This window comes from Spermophilus citellus (genome assembly GCF_964194105.1).
Source record: "Spermophilus citellus genome assembly, chromosome: 4".
NCBI lineage: Eukaryota > Metazoa > Chordata > Mammalia > Rodentia > Sciuridae > Spermophilus > Spermophilus citellus.
In genome coordinates, this window is record NC_138185.1 from 138369790 (window position 1) to 138395523 (window position 25734).

The 25734-nt window shown below is 51.0% G+C and overlaps 1 protein-coding gene across 6 annotated transcripts; it reads right to left on the bottom strand.

Moving 5' to 3' along the window:
• Positions 1-484: 484 nt before the first annotated feature.
• BAHD1 (bromo adjacent homology domain containing 1) lies at positions 485-24512 on the bottom strand. Of its 6 annotated transcripts, none has more exons than XM_081290413.1 (7): positions 24397-24512; positions 6983-8425; positions 4888-5270; positions 3827-3986; positions 3292-3368; positions 2150-2250; positions 485-1666 (listed from the first exon to the last, which is right to left on the bottom strand). In XM_081290413.1, the coding sequence occupies exons 2-7, from the start codon at positions 8409-8411 to the stop codon at positions 1477-1479; spliced, it is 2340 nt and encodes a 779-aa protein (XP_081146539.1). In that variant the 5' UTR covers positions 8412-8425; positions 24397-24512; the 3' UTR covers positions 485-1476. The 6 variants fall into 6 exon arrangements, with proteins under 6 accessions (XP_081146539.1, XP_081146540.1, XP_081146541.1 ...); XM_081290414.1 differs by lacking the exon at positions 24397-24512 and adding an exon at positions 23077-23440 and having other exon boundaries at positions 4888-5267; XM_081290415.1 differs by lacking the exon at positions 24397-24512 and adding an exon at positions 23077-23440 and having other exon boundaries at positions 2150-2241.
• Positions 24513-25734: the final 1222 nt, after the last annotated feature.

Genomic DNA, 25734 nt, shown 5'->3' on the forward strand with positions numbered 1-25734 from the left:
CAGGGCCCACAGGGGTTGCGAAGGGTGCCCTCAGAATGCACTTCCACCTCCCTCTGCAGCACCTGTCACATTTGTCCTCACCCATTGCCACCTCCTAGGCTTGCTGGGCCTGTATCTGCCACTTCCTGAGAGAGGACCCAGGGTCATCTGCCTTGCCCTCATGGAAGTGCTCAGCCAGCAGGTTGCCAGCACCAGGCCCACGCCACACTGCACCTCATTCCCTCTCCTCACCGTGCTCCTCTTTGGTACAAATAGTAAGTAACTGGGTCTCCAGCCCCCTCAAGAGAGCCCAGTTGTCAGGGTCTGGCCTAGTCCAGGCAAGGACCACAGGGAGCTGAGCCTCCTAATCAATCTACTCTAGGGAGCAGCATGAGTGAGAACAGGGCCTCTGGGCAATAGGAACAAACTGAAAATGCAAGTTCTTAGCTCCTAGGTAAGTGGCTGCAGCTCAGCAGGTCTGTGGACTGATACAGTGTTGATTCTCGCTGGGATGTAAATTAGTGCAATCTACAAAAAGACTAGGGTAAAGGGGTGGCAGGGCGAGGGGAGCCACAGCACTCCTTTGGTTTGATTTCAGGTGGGTGTGGCTTGAAGAGTCATGTGTGAAGTTCTGCAAGAGGTTTCCCAGAACCTCCAAGTGTAAGGCAAGAGGAAAAATCTTCAATAAATCAGGTAGCAATTTTCCTTGCCCCCTGCCCCCCACCCTCTTCCAGCACCCATCCACCCTCCCAGACATGACAAGCCCCACATTGATTAGTTAACTTTCTGGGAATCCAGACCCACTGGGTGGTCTCAAAGGGAGGGGGACAGGAGGCTGACTCCCACAAGTGGACCACACCCATGAATGCAAGGGCTGGGTCAGCTTGTCCCAGCACCAGTGGCTACTGCAGGGGCAAAGGAGGAAAGCCAGGGAAAGGCCCCGAGTCTAGGAAGAGGAAGTCAATGCTCTGGAAGCCAGACTCTGGCTCTTTATGTCTCAAAAGAACAAACTCAGAGCTGTGCTAGAATCTAGAGCCTGGTCCCAGGCGGATGGGGAAGAAGCGGATCACAGTGGGTGAGGTAAAGCTGGCTCCTGCTCCCCCTTGGAGGGCCCAGGGGAGGCTACAGAAGGGCCTGCTGGGCCTGGTTCCCAAAGGATCTTACACCTTCTCCTTGCCCCAACCCCTACTTGGCCTGGGTCCCTCAGGTTTGGCCCAGCCTCAGGGAAGACTGCTTCTTTGTGAGTCTTCACCCAAGGGACCACAGACAGGTACCTGGGCCAAGATGAGGGCTTGATGAGGGCTCTGATGCTTTTCTTATACCCTGGCATTCCCTTCCCTCCCATGGGGCCCAGAACCCAGAGGGGCCCCTGCCCTCCCCCCACCAAAGAGAATCAGAGGCCCCTGTGTCCCCTTAACCAAGTGCTGTGCTTCAAGCAGTGCTCCCTGCCCTGAGCCCCACTTGCTCATGGGCAGCCCCAGTATGAGCACAAGGAGGCTACTGGGGGTTCTTGAGGATGCGGCCATGGCGGAAGTCATAGACATGGCGGCAAAGGAACACCAGCTCAGGGTCCGTGTCCTCCGGCACTGTGCGGTGTGGTGGGGTGGAGTAGTCTGCAGACGGGGGCACCAGTGCTGTCTTTCGGCTGGGGAGACCCTCGCCTCGTCGCTTGGCCATGGCACAGAATCTGCAGTTATAGACCATTTGCTATCTTTACCACAGCCACTTTCAAAGAAGACCAATTCCTTCCCCACCCTGTCCAGAGAGAGCCAGGACAGGCTCTTCCTGCCTGCCAACGGGTGGTGCTGCCTCCACCCCTATCCTGAGAACTGTGCTCACTTTGCCACTGCTGGTTCATCTTCTTTATTGCTGGGGAGCCACACCTGTCAGGGCCTCCCTCCCAATCTCCTGTCAACTGTAGAGCAGTGCTGACACCCCACACCTCTGCTCCAATCGCTTTACCTCAATGGGGCAAGAACTTTTATATCTTCTAAAAAAATCAGATGGTGGAGGCAGGTTGTAAGGAAGAAAGTTCTGGGAGATTAGGCCCAGTAAGTGAGATTGGGCTCAGAAAAGAATGCAATCTCCTTGGGGACTCCATCCAGCCACCCAAATAGCCCTGGGAAGTCTGAAGGGAGAGGCCAACCAGAGAGTACAGGGCACCACCCACCTGCAGTACTCAGCAAAGGTCAGCACATAGCATTTCTCCTCAATGCAGGCTACACTGTTCTGGTCCTGATGTCGCGATGCAAAAACTTCATTCTGCAAAGGCTCAAAGGGAGACAAGGGGAGATTGGTTATCAAGGTTGGAAAGCACCTAACTCCAGGGGCTGGAATTGTGGTTCAGTGGTAAAGTGCTCGCCTAGCACATGTGAGGCTCTGGGTTTGATCCTCAGCACCACATAAAAATAAAATAAAGGTTATTGTGTACACCTACAACTAAAATTAAAAAAAAGAAGAAGAAAAAAAAGAAAGAAAGCACCTAACTCCAGGATCAAGGCAGGCATTATCCCTTTGTTGGGACTGTTGACCTAAATGGACTGCAGTAAGGCAGGGGGCTTCCCTGAAAATTCAGTCTAAGTATACCTTACCTACCACTCCTAGGCATTCCTCCTGTATTCCTTCTAAGTTTTATCCTACTCAGAAGTCCTGACAGTCCCTGTCACTGACATATTGATCCCTGACCACCCATCCCATGCCCAGAGGAGGAAAGTGAAATTGGTCCCTATCTTTTCAGTTTGATGAAAAATTCTGCAAGGAGGACTGAAGTTCAAGGCCAGCCTCAACAACTTAGTGAGTCCCTAAAGCAACTTAGCAAGACTCTATCTCAAAATAAAGAAATAAAAAGAGCTGCAGATGTGGCTTAGTAGTTAAGTACCATACAAAGGGAAAGGAAATAAAGGTGAGCCTATACAAATCCCCAGCTTCAAATCATCTCTCTCCATAGAGGTTTTCTGGAGACCAAGGCGGTGGTGGAAAGAGTCTTGCCTCCTATCTCTCATAATGCAGGTGATACTAGGGATGCTGTGCAGCTTCACCTCACCTTTCCTGTTGCCAGGACCCATTTCCCTGTTCCCATTTTGGCACCCCCTTTCCTTGAAGACTCCCTTTCTGTTATTCCCCTGAAACATGAATTACAACAGTGTTGGGAACAAGCTAAAAACTCCAGGTCTTCCCCAGGTTCTCTAGAGTCCAAGGTGGTAAGCTGACACTTGGTTGCTCACAGCCAGCCTTCCCAAACTATGTCTCAATGGTTTGACAACCTCTCACTCTGCCACCTCACCATCCCCACACCCCTGCCAGTCAGCTCACCTCGTGCATGCTAGGGCTGCGACCTCCTTGTAAGTGCTCAGGTCTGTAATACCACAGGAGGCTCATCATCAGTTCTCCTGGGGGAACAGCAGAAGAGGTCATGGCTGGAGTTGGTAATCCTGATTACATAGATAGGCAGAAGACTGCCTGCCTACCCTAGAGTTTTATCCAGTCTTAATGCCTGGTCCAAATCCTTCAGGCTCCAGCCACCAGTGTCCCCCAGGCCAAGCATTCAGTGGCCTGGAATACTGTTGGGTATGGAGGGAGAAGGGAGAGAAGGCACTGACAGGTGAGGCAGGGAGACAGGTGCCCAGGCTCTGGTTGCTGGCCAATTTAACACACTGATCCAACTCAAGTCACAAGGTTGCTGCAGCCTGGGCAGCAGACAGACCCCAGCTGAATGATAGTCAGACTCTATGCCAGGAATGGGGGAGATTTCTGGCAGGCCAAACTCTAGGTAAGGGTTGACTGGGTGCCTACAGTGCTGGTAATAAGGGCAGCTGCCCCTTGGGTCCCTAGCCTGAGGGAGGGGTACCTGACTCTGGGTTCTCCCAGAGGGCAGAGATCTTGGCCACATATGGTGTAGACGTCTTTCTTGGACCTGACTTGAGGAGGACAGTATCCCGGACCCGGATTGTCTCTCCATGTCGTTCTACCGCCTGATAGCTCTTTCGGATGGCTGGTTCCGGCTCATCCTAGGCAACAAACCAATGACACAAACAGGCTTTCAGGGCAACACTTGAGAGTAAGGATGGAAGAAGGGAGAGAATGACATCCTCTCTACAATTTCCTTAGGATAGGCAAATTGTGTTTGCACAGAGTGCTTCTGAGTTGATTTTCAGGGACAGAATGAGGATGGGGAATTCCCATGCCTAGAGAGGGGCAGAAACAACAGAACAGGGGTGGGAAAGTAGACTGAAGCCTTTGGGGCTGTTCAGACCCTCCCACAGCTGGGTCTCTCTGCAAGACCTCCAGCATGGCACAATCTGAATGTAAATCCTTAAACCATCATTTTAAGTGGTGGTACTAGATTGTTTTAATCTATTACTAAGACTACATTTCCTCATCTATAAAATGGAGATAATTAGAGAACCATGAAGTATATGCCACATAGGATAGCGGTAAGGATTAAAAGGAATAACACATACAAAATACTTAGCTCAATCCTGGCACCAAATTTAACAACTGCCCAATACATTTTGGATGACATTCTTTTCACTATCTCAAATGTTCTTGTATCACTAATTTCCCTTGACCATCCAAACTTCTCCTTTACATACTTATCCCAAAAGTCTCCAGAAAATCTTCCATCTTACAGTCCAGGACAGAAGGGACAGAGCAAGCAGGGAAAAGACGTAAAGATACCCAGATGGCCGTACCAACCACTGCTATGCCAGACTGCATCTCCCAACCTCCCCAATGCCTGTGATGCAGGATTGGTAGAGGCTGGGGAAATGGGCAGAGCAGCACGATTGGTTCCTGAGGTGTAAGTGAACTAGAGCCCCTCGTCACCTGTCAGAATTGCTAGACCATCTCACTGCAGGTCTTGTATCCCATCAGCCTCTCTTACCCCATCAGCTAACAGTTGGCACTCACCAAGACATACACAGCTTTCTCACAGGCAGCCCCAACAGGCACCCAGCCATTAGTGCGGCGGCGGCGGCGGCGCCGAGGGCGTGGGCGCTGGGCACGAGGCTGCTTGGGGTGGCTGGGCCTTCGGGCAGCCTTGCTCCTCACAGTGTGCCTGCAACCAGAACCTGTGCGCAGACCTGACTTGGAACCACTAGGAGGCTTGGCGCTTTGAGGGCACGCACGGGCCACTGTTTGGGGTTCCGATGTGGGTGTCTGAAGATGGGGAACAGGCTCTGCTGCAGGTGGCACACTGGGCACAGGGCATCCTAGAAGCGGGTGGGCAGGTGAGGCTGGGTGGCCAGCTTCTGGGAGAGGAAATTCCAGCTGGCCCAGGGACCTGCAGCCTTCTAGAAGAAGGAGAGAGTGGATTAGGGCAGGTAATAGCAAGCTGTAACCCCTTATCTGCTTTGGAGCTCCTGTCTTAGTTTCTAAGTGTGTACCCAAAGACCACTGAGGTGGCAGGTGGGGATTGAACTCTTTACAGGGTGCTCATCAGAGTGACTGCTCAAAGGAAAAGGGGGTTTCTTGACCTTATAGAATGGCCAACAGACATTCCCATTTCCCCTCAAGCTGGAAGGAGAAGGAGCAGAAATGGCTTCATTGGCTCTGGCTTGAGATTCTCTATAGGGCTCCACAGTGCTCAAGAGCAGCAATTCTGGAGTCAGTCAGGCTGGGATATGAGTCCCACACCTGCCACTTAACCAGTCATGTGACCTCAGGCAAGTCACTCTGCCCCTCAGTACAATGTTAGCAGTAGTTATAAATATCATAAAGCATTTTCTGTTTTTCTTATCAATGTATTAGCATTGCAACAATCCTATAATAGGTACTATTACTCCCACTTTACATTTAAGGAAACAGAGTAACTACTAACTTATCCCATGGTCACGGAAAAGAATGTGGAGGAGAACATTTAACTCTGGGCAGTCTGGCTCCAGAATCTCTGCCCAATTATATGTCATGAGAATTCCTATATGTAAAACATTTAGAATGGCAGTGTGTGTATGTTTACTGGAGGTCTTGTTATTAGGGTGAAGGGTAAGGGTCTAGACTTGAGGAATGGCATGAAAGAGATGAAAAAGCCCAAGCAGGCTTCTTTCATTTCTTAGCACTCCAACTCATGCTAGAACCTGACACAACCAGTCTGGCCAGAGCCAAGTGGTCTATAAAGTTGTTTTATAGACCCCTGCAAGAAGGGGCATGGGGGGAGAGGAGAGCTCTAAGAAGGTCCAGCCCTCACCTCCCACCAGCTGGGCAGCCTGGCTGATCAGGATGGCTCTAGGTCACTTCAGTTCCACCCAGGAAGTGAAGAGGCAGCCTGGAGGCAGATGATAATACCCCCCACTAGCCTGGGGTGTCTCATTAGCTGGGGCATGAACTTCTAAGGCACTTGGGTCTTGCTAGGAAGGCAGACACCAAAATTTTGGCCCTGATAACACTATAACCATGCCAGGGAAACTCTGCTAGTCTATTCTTGGGATGTGCCTATCCCATCCACATCTAGCTAGGTGATGCCATGTCTGGGCACCTCTTCTCTTTCAAGGTCTGTATGGCCAGGACAAAGCTGTCTTACCATAGCTAGCACCAATTCCTCCCGAACCTGGAACCCACTAACTTTACCATGATTGCTGGACTTGGCCAGTGTACAGATGGTCTGAACTCCAAGAAAATAATTCTAACTTTCCTCAAGGAGAGGTGGGGGGAAAAGACCTGGGAATAGGTAAACCCTAATTTTAATACCTAAGGGTCTAAGAATAGAAATCCCAAAAAGGAAGGAGAACAGGTCCTTCTATACCCTCCACCACTGTAATGCTGTCAGGCCAAGATACCTCCATTAACAGCCTGGACAGAGTAGGCCACAAGAGCTAAATATGGGGTTCTTTTCATGGGAATGCTCCTAGGCTTGGGGCAGACTAGGTGAGTCCTCCTTTTTCAAAGCTTTCTGCCTTCTAGGTAGTAATTAGACCCAAAGAAGCCCCTGCCTGGAACCACAGCTCAGCCTCCTGGGATGGCATATCCTAGAGAGTGCCTAGCATATCCCGCCTCCCAAAGGGCTTACCTGCTGCAAAAGGCATTTTGTAGGGGCAGCCACCACAGGTAGTGCCAATGTGGGTAAGAGACAGGGGCAACACTCCACAAACGCTGTAGCCATTCACTCCAGTGTCCTCGCTGGAGCAGTATCGAGATGAGCTCCAGGGAGGGTGCTGGAAAGGGGTGCCTGAGGGCATTGAGCTAGGGGCCAAGAGAAGCCCCTCACTAGGGGAAGCCACTGGAGAGAGCTTGCCTTCAGGGAGCATGGGGCAGGCAGAGTAGCTCCCACACTGCAGTCCATCCTGGCCACAGTACAGGTAGAAGCTGCCTAGTGCAGTGAGCTCAGGTCCTCCACACAGGCCATTATAGTCAGCGGGGTTGCCAGGCATTGGCAGGGGTGACAGCTGAGGTGCAGGGAAAGAGGGCTGATGTAGTTCCTGCTTGGGGGCAGGTGATTCCTCGCCTGGGCGCCCAGGTTCCGGCTTCAGGGCAGCCTGACCACCCATCAGCAGAGGCAGGTGGGAGCGCAGCCCCAAGGGGCTCTCCAGAGCCTTGCTAAGGGGCTGATAAGGAGGCTGTGCAGACGGCCCACGAGGAGTGGCAGATGGCCATGGCTCATCAGGGCGTCCCTGCCAGCCTGGTGGGCCTACAGGATCCCCCGAGCTGGGCCCCTGCCGGGGTTTGGGATAGTTCTTGCCATTGACCTTGGCCCACTTTGGCCGTAGGACCTTGGGTGCCAGGGGCTCAGTGGAACGCCCATCTGCTTCTGCATGGGCACGAGGAGGTCGAAGGGGTAGCTCCCGCTCCTGGCTCAACTTTAGGAAAGCGGCTGCATTCAGGCTAGCCAGTCTCTTGGGAGCTGGATCTCCATCTCTGCGGGTACTTTCATCTGGTGCTGGCTCTGGGGATAAGTCTGGACTTCCCTCTCCTAGGTCTCCCAGCCTAGGCCTCTTCTTGGAGGAGGACCAGCTCCCAGTGGCCCGGTCACGGTCCCGGCTACGGTGGGGGTCTCCCCCTCGACTGCGGCGGGTGCCCGCCAGGCTGCTGGTGTCTTCTCGCTCCAACAGTAGGTTATTGAGGGCCTCTGCATTGAGGGAGGCCAGACGTCTCTTGCGGGGTTGGGCAAGACCAGGGTCCTCACTGGATGGGGCAGGACTGGGGGCCTTGGGCAAGTCAGGGGGCAGATCATCAGCCTCATCTGCACTTCGTGGACCAGCCACATTTTCTAGGCGAGTCAGCAGCACTTTGCAGGCCTTGGGCTTCTCAGGAACCAATGAGCGCTTACGCAGTGGGTAGTTCTTGCGGCGTCCTGTGAGGTGCCCAGGACTCTCAGGCATGCCTGGCTCTGCACCCTCAGCCCCTTGTTCCATACTGTTGTTTTCCATCTGCAGGGGCTCCTGGTGCCCAGTGGGGCCTGAACTCAGCACAGGAAGGGACTTCCTTCGAGTGTGTGTCATGGAGTCCCTCCAACCTGCAGGACATAAGGCAGGCAATGAGAGGAGCCTGCCCTGGCCTGCCCTGCTTTCTCTCCCACTGCAGCCCATCCAGATTCACCTGTGGTAATCTGTCCCACCCCTACTCTGTCTCCAACCTGGATTTTCCTAGAACCTGCTCCCCACCTCCAGTGTACAAAGATCCAGTGGGAACAAGCAAACAATATCTGTGCAAGGACTGGTTTTTCCCATTATACTTTCAGTTTAGGTTCCCTATGAACTAAGGCCCTGAAGAGCCCAAGGAACACCAAGACCCCAGAGCCAGGGGACAGGATGAAACAGAAGCAAAAAGTCGACCTCTCTATCTGCTCTCCTCGCACTAATTACACACTGCAGGATAGGGGGTCAGGTGGTAGGAGCCCATCTATTCCTTCAAATTATTACCAAAGCATTACCTGCCCCTCCTCCAACTCCAATAGTGAGGGATTCTTCCTGCTGAGCTATAGTGTAGAGGAGGCCAAGTCCAGGCCCTGAGGATTCTGTCATAAACCAGGAATACCATAATTGGATCTTGCTAGAAAAGCCTTAAGAAGGGTGAGGCCTAACTTTGAGGAGCCCGTGACTAGGGAGGTCTCAGCCAGTCCTAGAAGCCAGAACCATTTCAGTTCAGATTCCAGAGAAGGGCAGCCCAAAGAGTGCCACTGACAGAGGAAGGGTATCATCAACGCTAGGATCAGCACACTCCTTGAGGAGAAGAATTAACACAGGAGACAAAGTGGGGCTGCCCTATAGTCTTGCCCTGTCCCTTGGTTCTCCCTCTTGGTAGGCAATCTGCCAGATAGCAGGCAGGAGGGGGGAGGTAAAATCTCAGGGCTCCTGAGAGATGCCCACAACCAGGGAAGATCCCATAACTTAGCTTAGCTTGGCAAAACACCCCTGGACATAGACTTGGGGCAACCTGAGCCCCAGTTCAGAGTAAAAAAGGCCAGGGGCAGCTTGTACAAATGAGGCAATGCAGAACTGCAGGGGGGTGGGGGCTGGTGGTCAGAACTGCAGGGGGCTGGGGGCTGGTGGTCAGAGCCTACTGTTGTTCACTTCCTATTTACTCTCCAATCCAAAGCACAGAGGCTGCCAAGTGAGGTGCCAGACAATGCTTCCCCCACCCCCAGGCACCCCTTGACCCCTCCCCACCCAGCAGGCCTGGGCTTTTCAGCTTAGTCTCCCCATTGCTATTGTTATTCACACTAACAGAGCTGGGAGCAGTCCCTGCTGGGCCAGGATTTAACCCTGAAAGTTCCAAGCCTGGGGACTCCCCAGTCCTTCCCACTTCCACCTCACTTCAGTAGCCTTGGGCCAATGGTGGGGGCATCTTCTCTCCAGAGACATGTTGCACTAATTGAGGAAAACCTGACTGAAAGCAGTGTGGACAACCTTCACCCCTGAGAGAGGACTTGGAAAACTGGAAAGAAGAGACAGAGTACCATGTTTTGCTCTGGCCATGTGTGGGGACCTACCACTGTCCAGAGACTGGGCCCCAGGCAAGAAAGAGTCACAGAAGGCAAATTCATTCATTCCTGAGGCATAGAAAGAGCAAGCTCCTAAAAATCCCCAGCATTTGCTACACTCAATAAGACTCTTTCCTGTCATCAGATCAGGGTAAGCCCTGCCCTTGACCACTCAGCATACTTATTAGCAATGCCTCCTTTCACTCTCAAAAGCACCCCGGTTGCTTAAGACCCAGGGGCCTTTTTTAAAATCAGGACACCCTGTGCTGGAGGTGAGGAGCAAGCAAGCAGAAGCAGCAGCAGCAGATCTTATTTTCAAGGAAAGCTGAGGTCCAGCCTCTTTACCTGCAAGGGGCCTAAAGATGGAGGTCGAGTGAACAGAACTGGCAGTGGAGCAGCGGCTAAAGCCCTTCAACAGGTCCTATTTCCAAACAGGCTGAACCTGAAAATGGCTGGGGGATAAGGCTGAGGTCACCTGGGCCTGTGGCCTTTGAGGACATGGACATCAAATACAGAGCAAGGAGTGGGTGTGTGGGAAAGAGAGTCAGTCAGTACAGGCCAGGCTTGAGGAAGAACTCTTAGCAGGGGAGAAATGACTGGCCTGTTCCTCAGCAGTTTGCTGGGTATATGATCACCAGGTCCAGGAATACCTGTCCCCTGTCAAAGGCTTCCTCTCAGCACACAAAAGGTCCCGAGCAGGGAAAGGTGGGAAGAAGAGACAGTGCCCATTATCTATTTTCCATTATCCACTTTCAAGAGCCTGTCCCCTAAGAAGTGTTCCCTGTAGAGAACATTGCTCTTTAATCTCCCATTCAATGCTCCAGTCCCTGAGGGACACCCCAGGGGACAGACATCTGGGAAGCCTCTAAATCACAGGGTGAAAGTCCCATTTCCAAATCAAGCACAGGAGCCTCCTGCTAGCCTCCTCTGAATCTGACTGCTCAGCATGCAGTCATGGGTGAAAACAGCCATGGCCATCAAAGCATATTGCAAAACAACTCCTAACTTTCATGTGGTGCCTCAGGCAGGCGAAGTCACTATCCTGAGGAGAGGCTGGGGTCTCTGCTGTACTCCAACACCAGGAAAGAGAAGAAGAGGAGGGCGAATAGGAGTCATGCTTTGATGTGCCTATGAGAATCTCAGGTGCAGCTTTTCCCTGAGGTGGGGCTGGGTGGAGGGGCTCTGGACCTGTCAGGGCCCCTCTAACCTGTAGGTAATGGCTCACTTGGGCTTGATGGGGGAAGAAGATCCCAGGAAAGCAGTAAGATCAGATCCTATTCCAGTCCTATGAATCCTCCTGCTGCCCAGAATACTTCTACTAGATGACCCAGGAATTTTCTATCACTGCCAATGGACAAGGCCAGACGCAGCTTGGACAAGATACACTGAGTTCCCTTAGCACTGTCTTCCACCCTTTCACCCAGGCACAGGTAATCCAGGCCCCTTTGAGGAAAGTTCCTAGGAGGGACTCCCCAGGGTATATCACCTCTCACCTAAATGGTATTAAGCAAGCTCTCACTGGAGAAAACCAGTCTGTCTTTGGTTCTGAACAGCTGCTATGAAGAATAGTGGTTGGTTAGTCAGTCTCCAGGTCCCAAATCCAGAGAACCACAGGTTGAATCCAGAATCCCCACAAATGTACTTGAAAGTCAACAAACAGGCCATCTCTACCTGAGGTACACTAGTTTTAGAAGTCATCCCCACAGATGCAGAACAGGTGAGATGTCCTGTTTCTTGTTCTCAAGCTGCAGCAGCACCACACACACCACTACTACCAACGCAGGTAGACATATGGAAGAAGCTGTGTGTCTAACTGAATGAAGGCTCGGGCAAGGGAGGCCAGAGGTCTGAAGCACTGCTGAGGGGAGGGTGGATGCCTAATGGTCACAGCGCAGATCACTCTCACAAGCAGAGGCTGTATAAGAAGGACGAGGTCATCAGCCTTGGCCCTTGCTCTTCCCTTATATACCTGGCTCTGGGCTACACTTAGCAACACCATTTTCAGGGTCTCAGGACTGGGGTTCTTACCTACCACACTTAAAATTCTGCTTTATTTTTAATGGAGAGGGAGTGTTCTTGATTAAGAACAGATCAGATGTCACCTTTGTGAGACCAGGAAGGGTACTGCCCCAGCAACTTCATTCCAATTAGAGCTGAAGCCAACTGGGCTGAATTAAGCATTGCCCTCCTTCACATTCACTCTTGGTATAACCTCTCCTACTGTGAAAGGAGTAACACTTGTCAGACATACCAAGTTTCTTGAATCTTCTATCAAAAAAGAAAAGCAGCAAGAGCACAAAGATAGGCACTCCTTTTCATTTAAATTTAGTTGATATTACTTTATGGAAAACAGAGCTGAAGCTGCTGTTCTTATAATATAGCCAGTAAAGGTGTTGGTAGCCCTTGAGTCTCTTCAAAGTAAAAAGCAGAAAGCACCAAAGCTGTGAGGTAGACAGACCTGGATTTAAATGCTGGCTCTAGGGCTGGAAGTGTGGCTCAGTGGTAGAGTGCTTGCCTAGTATGGTAAGGCTCTGGGATTCATCCCCAGCATGGTAAAAATATAAACATAAAAATAAATCCTTGCTCTTCCCTTCATGATCAACTTAGTTTACTTCTCTGAACTTCAGATTCCTCATCTAAAATGGAAACACACCAATCTTACTTCAGGATGGTAATGAGGATGGTCAATCACTGTGCAGGAGGCTAGCAGAGAGCTGGAGCCAGCAGGAGCCCAGGGCAGTTTCAACAAGGAAAACAGTCCCTTGTGCTGCTAAAACTCAAAAACCCAGCCTGCACCTGAAATCTGCTCTGCTACTTATTCCAACAGGAACACTCAAGTATCCAACCTGAAGTAAGATGGCAACACTGCTTCCTTTTCCTTGCAGAGCCAGAATGGAGTGAAGTGTGGGGGGCTCCACTTACAACACAGAAGATGGGCAGGAGCAGACCCTGAACTACAGCTCACTCTGAAGGTGAATTCCTCAGAGAGCAAGGACAAGGCCAGACCCAGCTTGGTGTTAGAGGGTATGTTTCTGCCTGCTCCAGCATCTAAGGCTTCAGTGGAAGTGCCCAGTTTCAGCATTTCAGAGCTCCTGAAAGCAGTGACCTTGTCCACCAGCCCCACCTCCTTGGTATCTATTCACCATTGCTGCAGGCCCTCAATTCACCCTGTAACCAAGCTGGATCCTAGAAAAACCTGGTCAGGAAGCATAATGTACAATCAAAGGGAACTGGCCTGGCCTTAGGTATTGAACCCAGGGTCTCCCACATGCTAGGGAAGTGCACTCAATAATAAGCTATACTCCCAGCCTGCACAGGCTTGTTTTTGAATGCCTTCAGGTCTGGTGACCATCTAAGGAGCAGGGCTTACCCCCCAACGCCTGAAGGCACCAATCCTATTTATGGTCTGTCAGACTACCTGCTCCTCACATGTCATAGTGGAAGCCCAGAGAGGCAAGAGCAGCCAAGCAGGCAAGGTTCAGCCCTAGCCCATAAAGGATAGGTCTGTGCTCTGGCTACTCCTGTACACTCTTGACAAGCCCAGCAAGGGAGCCCAGACACAGAGGCTCAGGGTTGTACCCAAACGTACAGAACCTCCATTTACTTCTTGATCCAGAGCTAAAGCCAGACATTTCCAATCCTGTAATCATAAAGGCAACCGATCCCACTGGGGAGTGGGAGTTCTAACTTAGGCTACGGATCCCTCATTGTATGTGAGAAAGCAAAGTTTAGGAAGGTAATAAGAGCAGAGTTGACAGACTCTTCTCACAGGGTTATGAACTGCCAATGCCCTAGTCTTGAGTCAGGGTCCCTTCCCATAGGTAGAGACAAGAGGGTACCTCTTCAATCTACACATTGTTATATAACACAGATCAGCCAGGGCAGTAGACAGAGAACACTGGTATTTTAGTCATACCAGGGTTCCACTTTAAGAAACTCTGACAAATTGGAAGGTAAATCATGTGTAATACAAACTAGTCTTCAGGAATTTTCTTTTCTAAGTCCCTACCTCAGGCAATCTACCTTCCCCTATCTCTTCCCAGTGTACAGCTCCTGTGATCATGAGGTTGACTATATCTGCAGGCGCTAGCTCAGCTAAGCCAGAGCATCCACAACTCATACCCAAGACCCAGCACCTCTTGTGACCTTTGCTCATTCAGCCAACATTTGCTGGCCTCCACAACAGACGTGAGACCCACAATGGATTAGAAGCCACTCACCTTGGTCAAGGGATTGGACTCTGAGCCTTGGTTTTCTTGTCCACTCAGCAAGATTGTTGTGATGATTAAGCTAAATCAGAATGTGTGCAGAGTGCCTAGTATACAGTAGGTGCTCAATTTCTTTTTCCCCTTCCCCTACATGTACCAGGATAAGGGTTAAAAAAAAAAAAAAAGACCGAGAAACTGGAGCATAGGCTTGTAGAAGATAGGGCAAGAAGTATGACAAGGCTGTGATGGAGGGTTCAGAGCTTGATGAAAGAGTTTTGCAGGGGGAACATCTGCACTGGGACTTCATTCAAATGTTTACTGAGGGCCTACCTCAAGCCAGGTGGACTGTGGGACAAAAGCCCAGCAGGACAGAGGAAGGGGAAACAGACAAAGGCTAAAGTCTTGCAGCAGCAGATGAATTGCAGCTTTTCCTAGCCTCACTCACCCCTGTGGACTCCACAGAGGATTATTCTAAAATGAGGGAAAAGGAACTCCAGGCTAAGGCTCCTTCAGACTCTTCCACCCAGATGCCACACTGCCCAGGCTGGGTCGGAAGCAAATCCTTGCCTGGGGCAGGACCCATTTGCTCTGAGCAGAAAACAGTATGGGAGAAATAAAACAGAAATGCAGCCAGGCACAGTAACGCGCAGGCCTGTAATCCCAGTGGCTCGGGAGGCTGAGACAGGAGGATCGTGAATTCAAAGCCAGCCTCAAGCAACAGCGAGGCACTACACAACTCAGTGAGACCTTGTTTCTAAACAAAATACAAAATAGGGCTGGGGATGTGGCTCAATGGTTGAGTGTGCCTGAGTTCAATCTCCAGTACCGTACCACACACCACACACACACACACACACACACACACACACAAAATCAGGAATGGGAATAGGGTACCCCAAGGCTCAGCATCATGGCCTCAGCAAAACAGGAGGAAACCTCATGCTACCAATACACCAATACACCATCCTTCAAAAACCTGCCAACAACTCACCAACTTGTTCTATGTACTTGCCTAGCAGCAAGAAGATATGTGTTGATTCAACTACCAGGACAGTGCTGGGGATGTGACTCTGTGGCAAAACACTTACCTAGCATGTGTGAGGCCCTGGATTCAATCCCTAGTGGAAAAGAAAAAAAAAAAAAAAAAAAAAAAACAATAAAGCCTACAATCACTAGGACACTCCAGGAACCAAAAATTTAGTTTTCTAAGATGGCTTGCTGAGACTCCTAAACAGAAAAACTGGCTGCCCAGCTCAAGATGGGGGCTCTCCCCCAGATCTTCCCAACAGAACGCTAACCTCCTAAATGAGTCAAACATGAAAAACAAGATCCAAGATCAGGCTTTCCCAGCACTTTACTAGCAGGAGCAAATCACAAGGCAGACCCCACCAAAGTGAGGTGACCTAACAGATTACCTCTTACTTAATTTACTAGTGCCACCTACAACGGGATGCAAACTCTGAAGACAGATAAGTTCTGCCCTCCTTACCACTAAATCCCATCCACAGGCTTAATAAGAACTTATTGCACGGATGAAGATCAGGCTGCCTACCAGGTTGATTCCTTATCCAAAATGCTTAGAACTACAAGTTCTTCAGATTTTTGGGTTTTTAAAAAAATATATTTTTAGATATTGATGAATCTTTATTTTATTCTTTATATGCAGTGCTGAGAATTGAACCCAATGCCTCACACATATTTAACAAGCACTATGCCACTGAGCCACAACTCCAGTCCTGAGTTTTTTGGGTTTTTTTAATATGTGCATAGACCACTTGAGCATCCCTAATCTGAAAACCTACACTCTGAAATACTTCCAAATCTAAAAGTTTTGAGCACCACCTGAGAATTTCAAAATGTTTGCATCAGAGATGCTCAACCTGTATAACATTTCTAAACTAGAATAATGGTACTACTTGGGAGTCCAAGACAAGAGTCCTCTAACCCCCATCCCAGGAGTCCACTGTTCCTCTTCAACTTAATCCATGAGGGTTACCTAATCTAATAGGGTTACTTTGGATAGTTCTTATTTACACAGCAAAACTTTCTTTCACTCCCATCCTTTTCTTTCTCCTAACTTGCCCAGTTACTCAGGAAAATACTCCACTTGTTACCCTAAACCATTAAATGAGTAAGTATAGTGCTAGACACACTTGTGTCTAGACAAAGAATGTTACATATGTGAAGGGAAAATCGGCAACAAAGAACCAGAGTTAGTGCTGTCAGTCCCAAGTCTGTCCCCTAACTGTGCAGAACAGTCTGTTGTAACTGGACAACTAACTTGTTAGGTACTTGCTATGTACCCAGCACCACCCTCAGCACACCACATTCACCATCTCATCTATGGTAGGGATGTAGCTCAGTGGTGAAGTGCTTGCCTAGCAAGTGCTGAGGCCCTGGGTTCAATCCCTAGTACTGCTCCCCCCACACACACACCAAAACACTTCATCTATGCTCACTACAGCCCATGACATAGTAGTTTTTTACCATCTCAGTAGTTTTTACCAGTTTGTCCTCTGGTCAAAGATAAACAGGTACAAAGAATTAAAAGAACTTGCCACAACTGCTGTGGTGAAGGAAGGCAAAGTGGGACATCCAGGTAGGTGTCTGTCCCAAAGCCCACATTCCCACTTGCTATCTGTATCTAGAGCCTCACAGGATAGCTGCTTTATGGCTGACCAACATTCAAGATAACTTGCACATTCAACTTTTTTTTCTCTCTTTTGCTTTAATTATTGCCATTATAAGGATATTATTAATTTTTCCTGAGTTTTCAGCAAGAAGAAATTGAAGGTGTAACTCTATTTACATAAATCATCTGTGGGAAACAGAAATATAATTTTAAAAATTGTTTCTACAGAAAAGTTTGCTCAAAGTTCCCAATGAAGTCTTATATGCACTTTTGAAACAAGCCAATTTAATGTCCTAAAAAGCAGTAATGGCTCCAAAGATATGAGTCTATAAACTTCCCCAAGAATCTATACATGTCTCCTGTTCCAGATGAAATCCTCTTCCTCCAGCTCGGACTGCAATGAAGAGTAAAACCTGGTCATCATACTCTAGACAGCCACTTTAATATGCAGAGAGACACAGTCACTGCACTTGAGCTACCTCTTTGGGACAAATAAATCCCAATACTTTGAATTTATTCTAAAGATCACTTCTTGTAACCATTTCACCATTTTTATAATTTTTTTCTACATTCTGTCCAAACTGTGAGTCCCTGCAGGCACAAAGCAGGGGACACTTCTCACTACCAAGGAGGGCCCAGCCAACCCTGACCATAGACGAAGCATGACTCCATCCTTTATTCTAGCACACTTGTCAGATCTCTTGGCATAAAGTGGCATCCTAATGATAACTTTCCCATGATTCCTACAAAGATCCTCTGAAAACCAAGAATTCACTTCTAAACCACATGGGAATGAAATTAACAATGAAGTTACCCCAAACTTTAGTCAAGTAGCTACAGTTGGAAAGGATCTAAGTATGGGTCATCCCTCTCCTCTGCAGGAGTAATGAACTGGATGGAGGCAGAGAGTCTGTGAGATCTTTGGGGTCAGAAGAAAGGCAGAAAGACACCAGATCCAATCCCCTTACCCATGGGGGGTCAAACATCTCCCCTCCCCAACCTACTGGGAAAGGAATTGGGACAAGAAGAATTAGACACAAGTCCCTGCCTGGCTAAGAAGTCACTTGTTTTTTCATTAGATAACTTGGTCGCAGTTCCTTAGAACAAGTTCCAAATTACAGGCTGAGACACAAACCCTGATAGATCAGGCCTGTAGGATCTCAAGGACAATGCTATTTTAGTGTGTAGGACACTGAATTGGGTGAATAACCATCCTTGCATATATATTCCATTGGGGAAAGTAGAATCTCATGAGCACCTCCCAGGACACAACACCAAGGCCTGGATATGATAGCGGCCTGAGGCCTGCTTGCCAAACCCACAGTCCTGTTTTTGGACTGTCACCTGGGGCAAGAACCCACAGCCCCCACTGGAACCCAAGGGCAGGAAAGTACTTGGTGGTATGGAGAGCCTGAAGCTAACTGGCCTGAATAGGTTGTCTGCAGCCCACTGCTGCTCTGTTCCTCCATCTCCCTTTTAGTCATTTTACTGCTCATCAGTGGCAATACCAAGAAGTGGGCTTGGGAACCATGAAGGAGCTGAAATTCAAACCAGTCTATTTTACTCCAGTTAGATACTTCCCATAAAATTAGGCAGGATTTCTCATCCAGGACCTCCCCATGCCCTGTCCTGGGGAGGTCTAAGGAGTTGTAAAAGTGCGGGCTACAGGCACATCAAGTGTCTATGCTTTCAATCTTTGTGCATCTTAACTACACATGGTATTTTCCATTTCTTCAGCATTAAAAGGCACTTCAACCTTTAGCTGACCCATCAAGTCAAGGCCAGAAGACCTGCAGAACAGGAGTGCTAGGGTTGCTCTCAGAACCAAAGCACAATCTCCTTGTCTCTCCAAGGTCCCCAGCACAATGTCAAGTTCACAAAGGAAGTGATCTTTGCCAGACTATGCTAGCAAATTCCCATAAATACTTGGGCAGGGGTAATACTGCTTATGTAAAATGCTTCCCCATTGAGAGATGCTGCTTTATTTACATTCTTCACAACCCATTCATAAAAAGAAGGCCCTTTAATGTCCAGGCTGTTCATATAATGCTCCATAAATCCAGCAGCTTCGGCTGGCAGCCTTAGTTCAACACAGGCTACTTCTCAACTCCAGAGATTCCTTTTTCCTTAAGTTTTTTTTTTCTTTCTTTCTTTTTTTTCCCCCTGAACAATTCACCTTGTGGTAGGGTACTGAGGCCAGATGTTGCTAAAGCAGGGCCAAGAGGAATAAGAACATATAAAGTGAACACACATAAGTCCTCTTGGATGCTAGGACAGAGAGTTGGTGAGAAATGAAAATAAATTATTTGCAAATCCCCACAGAACTCCAATTTGAAGTATGTATACTGGGAGGTTGAATTCCTTCCAGGTCTACTGAAATTTCCTTAATGGATAGCAAATGCTCCCCAACTCATACCTCTGATTATCAGAGAAGGTATGGGACACTTTTTCAAACTCAAATGGAAAAGAGAGAAGAGGGTTCTTGCTGTTTTTTTAATTTGCATTGCTGATGAATAACTGAACAAGAATTTTCTCTCCTTCTGGACATAAGTGCTCCAAGAGGGGCACAATTTGCTCAGGGTGAAGAAACTCAGACAATCCCCATGAAGAGAGGAAGGACCATGATCTAGAAAACACAAAATAGCATGAGCAGATGAGGAGAATGCCCAGGAGAGGCCTTCTGAAGTAAGTTTTCTCCTGCTACAGTGGAAGGAGAGTAAAGTGGTAGGATTTTTTTTTTTTTTTTAAATTAATTGACAGGGAGTGGGTCTGCATTGTCATGGCAACTGTGAGGGGTGGCCTTCTCACTTAGAAAGGAAATGCTGGTCCACTCATCATCAAACTGGAGCAAAAAAAGGAGATGGGGGGGGGGAAGGGATGGATGAAGAATGTTTTTTCACCGTTTAATCTCAAACAAGTCACCAGACCTTTTTTCCATTTCCTCTATGGTCCACCAAAGTTGATGGTGAACACAAATTCTGAGAGAGAGCTGAGAGAGCTGGGACCAGAGCTTTCCTTTCTGATAGGTATAAGGTGGGGTTGATCATGCCTCCAACATTAGTGATGATCCCCCAAACACCTCCTACAAAATGAACCCTAGAAGTCCTATCCCTGAGCCACAGCCAAGGTTACTTTTCTTTTCTGCTCTCAAAATTGTATTTTTTCCTCATTTACACCCGGATTGAGAAGAGATAAAACATATGGATTCGTTTAGCCTGGACAACAAGGAAAATTGCATAAGAACAGCAAAGCTGGGTTACAGAGAACTATCTGTTGGGGTTGGAGGAAAACAGGATTACAGCTCTTTTCCAATTCATGTCTATATGGTGTCATGTGAGCAATCCACAGGACTGACTCTTCACTAGCAGAAATACCAGAAAAAGATAAATTTCCCACTCTAGAGCCACCTATACATGCCCTATCTATTTTCCTTTCACAGAAAAGATCAGAACCCCCCCCCCCCCAGGACTCCATATTGAACATTTCTTGACAAAGTGGAGGGAAGGTTTCCCTTCTGTTCCCAACTCAGCAGCCAACTGCACTTATTCATTCAACAAAAACTATGTGCACAGCATCCTATGAGAAACACTGGAATATGCACACACATACACAGAAAGGTTCAATATTCAAATTATTCCTATCCTTAATAAATTTTCAACCGATAAAACTACTCAAGAAGATACCATGTTAGAAAATCTTCTGAGCTCTGAGGCAGATGACTACTTTGGCCTGAGAAAAGCAAGACTACAGACAAGTGAGAGGAAAGGAGAGGGTGGGAGCTGCAGGAACAAAGGTAGAGGAATGAAAAGTGCAGGGCATAGTTAGGGAAGAGTTTTAAGAATAATGTTTAGGATCAGACTGCAGGAAAAGGAGAGTCATGGCAATTTTGTAGGTAATGAAATGACTTAAGAAAGGGATGCTTTAGGAAGAATGATCTGGTAGCTGTGTACAGACTGGATCAGAAGAGCCAAAGGAAGCAGGAGAGAAAAGGAGGCCCTGACAACAAAAGGCCTGACATGAGGACAGTCAGGATACAGAAAGGAAAAAAGGGAGTAAGATATTAAAAAGAGAACCTCATTGCTGGTTCAACTTCCCAGAGCCAGCCCTCCTAAGCATGGATCTGATTGGCCTGAGTCTTTTACCAGGTAAGTGCCCTATTAATGAGGGAAATGCTATTCTATTTTGGCAACTTCCCTTCACATTTCAGCAGCCAAACAGCGCACCCCAAACTGCTACCAAAACAAAACAAAACAAAACAAAACAAAAAAAAACAGACAGCCCTACAGAAGGCACATAGGAGTTGAGATTCTTCAGCCTTCTCTGGGTTTTAGACACACAATTAAGGTCTCTCTGGACAAACTTTAGTCTCCCTTTCCCACAAGTATCAACTCTGCCCAGACTAGGGTTTAGACCCTCCTGTGGGGAGGATGGGGTAGTCATGAATTAACTTCATGCCCTCCTACCCCTCTGGCATAGCTGACAAATAGCTTTCTCAGTTTGTGCTTACAGCCAACTCCAGGTGTGTTCCTAACTAGCCCCACTGAGGTATAACTCTGAACACATTCTCAAAGTGCAGGATGTAAACAGCCTGAGTCTCCCTGTCACTGCAATCCCAAATCCCCAAACCTTTAGGTGTGGGGTCACATGAGCTCTTAGTAGGTTTTTAAAAAAGGAATAAATAGCATTCAGCCTAGCTGCTCACTGGTGGGGTTAGAGACACAGCTCAAGCCAGTGGTTCCCAAGTGTCCTCCAACTGGCCAAGGACTGTGGTATCCCTCCGAGGCCTTTTTCTCCTTTTTGTGGAAAGACAGGGAATGTTTCAGGTAGCTCAAAGAAACAAAAACCTTATTTTATTTCATCTTTAAATTTCTGCCTCGATTTATAAGCTCAGCTTCTCATTTCCTTAAGTGGGTGCCTTCTTAGCTAAAGAAAAGTGCTAAAGGCAGTTGTGAAGGGATCACCGGTGTACTAGTTCCAGTCCCAATCCAACTAGGCTTCTGAGCTCTTAAAACTGCCGACAAATGGGCAACTGAGAGACATCCCAGGTGGAGTTAAACCTCTGCCCATAGAGTATGCCCGGGTATACTTGGCTAGCTGAAAATTCTTCATAGCTGACAGGTTCTAGAGCGATTCATCGGACTGTCATCTGGGTGTCCCCCAAGCTGGGTCGCCACCGGCCAGGGCGCTCGGGGCACACACTCCCACCCCTGCCCCTCCGTCTTGGCCAAGTCGACCCCACTCTTCCCAGAGCCTCGAGGAGATCAGAGGCCGGAGACTAAAGTCAATGCCACAGCTCCTCCAGGCGGGAGCCCTGGCCCCCGCAGTCCCTGGGGCAGAATCCGGTCGTGTCGCCTGCCCCTCGGGGTGGATGCCCTGGACATGCTCCCCTCCCCGACGCCACTACCTGCGCCCGCTCGGGCGCCGCCTTTGTCCGGCGCTTTACTGCCGAGCGGGCCCCTCGGGCCCGACCTGACCCGGCCCCCGGCCCCAGAGGAGAGGCGGCGGGTCGGGCAGGGCACGGCCAGGCTGGGCCGCGAGCACAGGGTCCCGCTGTCACTTGGAGGCGGTCTGACAACTTCGATTCCCCCCGCCCCACCTCGGACTCGGCCGCCGCCCCGCACGGTCCCCGCCGGGCCTCCAGCGGCCCACACTCGCTATTCGAACCGGTCCCCTTCCGTCTTCGGCGCCTCCCTTCCTTCCAGCCGGATCGGATCGGGTCTACCCTACACCCCCCCGCCCAGCAGAGCCCCCATTCTCTGCCCCCCCTCCAGCAATAACCGGTCAGCTCCCAGCGCGGGAGGGCGCCCCCCACCCTGAGCGGGTGATCCCGCGGCGCCGCCCCCGGCCGCGGCCCCTTGCCTCGGGGACCGCGATGGGGGAGGGGGCGCGGCGGGGGCCTCGCCGCCCGCGCACACCCAGGCAGCCGGCTCCGCCGCGGCAAGCAAACGACCGGCGTCCTCCTCCCGCCCTCCGCAGTCCGGGACGCCCGCGCCGCCAGCGAACGGCCGAGCTGCCACCCTGCGGCCACCACCCACCCCGCCCCCGGCCTGCGAGGCGGGCGGCCCCCAGGGGCTGTCACCTCGAAGCGCGCCGCGCTCCCCGATGGCGGGACCGCGGCTCCGGACCAGGGGAGGGAGGTGGCGCAAGCGGGCTGGCGGCCGCACCTGCTTCGCGTCGTCCGTCCGTCCGTCCCTTCCCGGGCTGGCGGGGGCGGCGGCGCGGCGCGCTCGGTGGGGCGCGCTGACGGGCGGCCGGTCCTCTCCCCCTCGCTTGTCCGCCTACCTCGCTCGCTCGCTCCCGCCCGCTCGCCCCTTCCCCCTCCTCGACCCCGGCCCCTAGCTCACCAGAACGGGCGGCGCGGACGGCGCGGTTCTGGGCGCCCGCAGGCCCCGGCCGGGCTAGAATCCGGCGGCTGGAACCCCCCGGGGGCGCTCAATTCCCGGGCTCCACGCTGCTGCGTCAGCGCCTCCTCCTGGGGGCCGGGGCCGAGCGGGCGGAGCGGGGGCCGCGGCCGGGCGGGGCCGTCGGGGGGGCGGGCGCGCCTGGCCGGGGCGGGCGGACGGCGGAGGCCGGACGGGCGGGGCAGGCAGCCGGACGGGCTGGCGGCGGGGGCCGGGCTCCGGGATCCGCTACGCCGCTCGCGGTTCCCCCACAAACTCCCCGAGAGCGGAGCCTCCGCCGCCCTCCTTCCTGCTTCCTCGTCCCCAGCCAATCAGCGGCGCTCCCCTCGGCCAGCTCCGCCAATCAGCCGCCCCGCCCTGCGCTGGCCCCGCCAGCCAATCCGGCCCTCGGCTCCCCCTCCCGGTCTCCGACCAATCAGAACCGTGGGTCGGTCGTCCCAACGCAGGGGGCAGCACGAGGCGACCGGGGGAGGCGGTGCGGGGAGTGGTGGGGCCTGGGGGGAGGGGTACGGTGCCAAGGGTGGTGGCGGGGGGTGATTTTCTTTGCCGATTTCTTGGATTTTTCTCTTCTTCTCCAGAGCCTGAACCCGTTTCCCATAGTGACCTGACCCTGGAACCCCAAACCCCCAGCTGCAGCCCCCCATCCTGAGAAATCTTATCTCGCGCACCCCCAGTCCGACCGTAACCCCTCCACATCCCTCTTACTAATTATCCCGTCTCCAGCCCCCACTGGAGAAAACTGCGGGCGGAGAAACACCCCACCCTCATCGGAGGCTGCTGCCCCTAGGGCAAAGCTTCGGGAAGACCGGCCGAAAATCAAATGAGAACCAACCCCCTTTCCTGCAGAAAGGGCCCCAGACTCCAGCGAAAGGGCCCCGACTGCTGAGAAGCCCCTCCCGCCCTTGCCTCATCTTTCCGACTTCCCTGCCTGCCACGTCTCCTTTCCTTTCAAGCAAGGTCGGTCCTGGCTCGGTAACCCCTCACTCGCATCTCTTTTTCCTCTTTCTGCCCTTCACCTCCAGCCCCGCTACCCTAGCTCGCAAATCACCCTCTTTAGAAACCGAGTGTGGAACCCTCATCCATTTCTAGCTGACAGCAGAGCCCGGTCTGTGAGTCCTTGACACCCACACACCCTCTTCCACCACCGCGGGGAACATCAGAGCTCTCCCAGGGAGGGGGAAGGGGGCGGGCAGCCTGACAGGCGCGACTGGACTCCCTCCATCGCGTCCCCAAGCCGGGATGGGACCAAATGCAGGCACTTACCTGGCTTCCCTCTAGTCACCAGATGCTGTGGCTTCGTCTCTCACACCCACAGACGTGCCTTTCCAAGCCTGAGCACGCTCCAGGGGTCACCAGGATGGGTGGGCACAGCAGGCTGAGGTCAGACAGAGGAGCGGGATGTCCCTGTGAGGTGCGGGAAGGGGCTGTGTCCTGGGCACCTTGTAACACCAGAGCCCACGCTGGACTTCACTTCAACAAGCAGTGGATATGCACCCAGTAAGTTCTTGAGAAATGCTGGGTCCACCCTTGACAAAGCCTCATTCCCAATTCAGGCGGGGGAGGGGAACTTTGGGAGGTAAAAGGAGCAGCAGCAGAAAGGGCAGTGTCAAGTCACCCAAGCAGTAGGAGCAATCTGGGAAGGCTGGGCCCAGGAAAGCCTTAGGCAGAGAAGAGAGAAGTGCCCAGAGTGCTGAAGTTGCCTGGGGAAGCAGGAAAAACCCAGCCCTGGAGTGTGGCTGAAGGGCTTCTCCTGAGAGGCTCCTGCACTATGAAGTGCCCAGCCTCCAGCCTTTCCTAGACCTTGGGACTCAAACTCTCACCCAGGCTGATTAAGACAATGGGCAGCCAGCCACTGTGGTTGAGAAATCCCCCCCAAACAGTTCCTATCTGTTCCCAGAGTGTCAAGGGGACCCAAATGGCATTAGGGGTTTGGGGGGCATGTTTAAAATAAGGGCCTATTAAAACTGTGGCACGAAACTTCTCAAAAGTCCAGGTTCTCCTAGGACAACTGCCCTTACTTCCATCTCCTATCCTTAGAAGCACAATCCTCAAACCTATGAAAGTAGAACACTAAAGGTTTTCTCCTATTTCTGAGCCTCCCAGGACAAAGATTTCCAGCACCCACTCTCCCAGCACATATAACAGGCCAGCCCTATTCCCCTCCACATAAAATTCACCTTCTCATGTCTATCACCATGTCCTGTGGTAGCACCTATATCTCAGAGATTGGTGGTAGAGGGTAATAGCAGAGGCCACTCACTGGAGCTAAGCCATGCCACAGGCCAAGGCAGAGGAGGGAAACTATCAGTAATCCAGCCTTTAACCTTGATAGCTGCTTCATCCCTGACAAGGGACCAGCTTTGAGACTAACAGGGTCAGAAGAGAAATATACCTGGTGACAGTGAAGGAGATGCAAGTGACAGAAGGCACATGCTCATCTTGGGAAAGGGCAGGGTAAGCTTGCAAAAGTGGACTTCTCTATGACATCTGGAGGTAAAGATCCAGTGGTCCTGGGGCAAGAGGAAAAGAGGGTGTTACTTGGGATGCAAACGTAGGGGTGGGAATCCTGACTTGAGAGGAGACAGAGCCCACTCTAGCCAA

Excerpts from the sequence above, each read along its gene's own strand:
- BAHD1 (XM_081290413.1), bottom strand. The coding sequence starts at position 8,411 with ATGACACACACTCGAAGGAAGTCCCTTCCTGTGCTGAGTTCAGGCCCC. Across the intron at positions 3,987-4,887 it reads AGAAAGCTGTGTATGTCTTG|GATGAGCCGGAACCAGCCAT; the intron begins GTGAGTGCCAAC and ends TTTGTTGCCTAG. Across the intron at positions 2,251-3,291 it reads GCAGCCCTAGCATGCACGAG|CCTTTGCAGAATGAAGTTTT; the intron begins GTGAGCTGACTG and ends TCTCCCTTTGAG.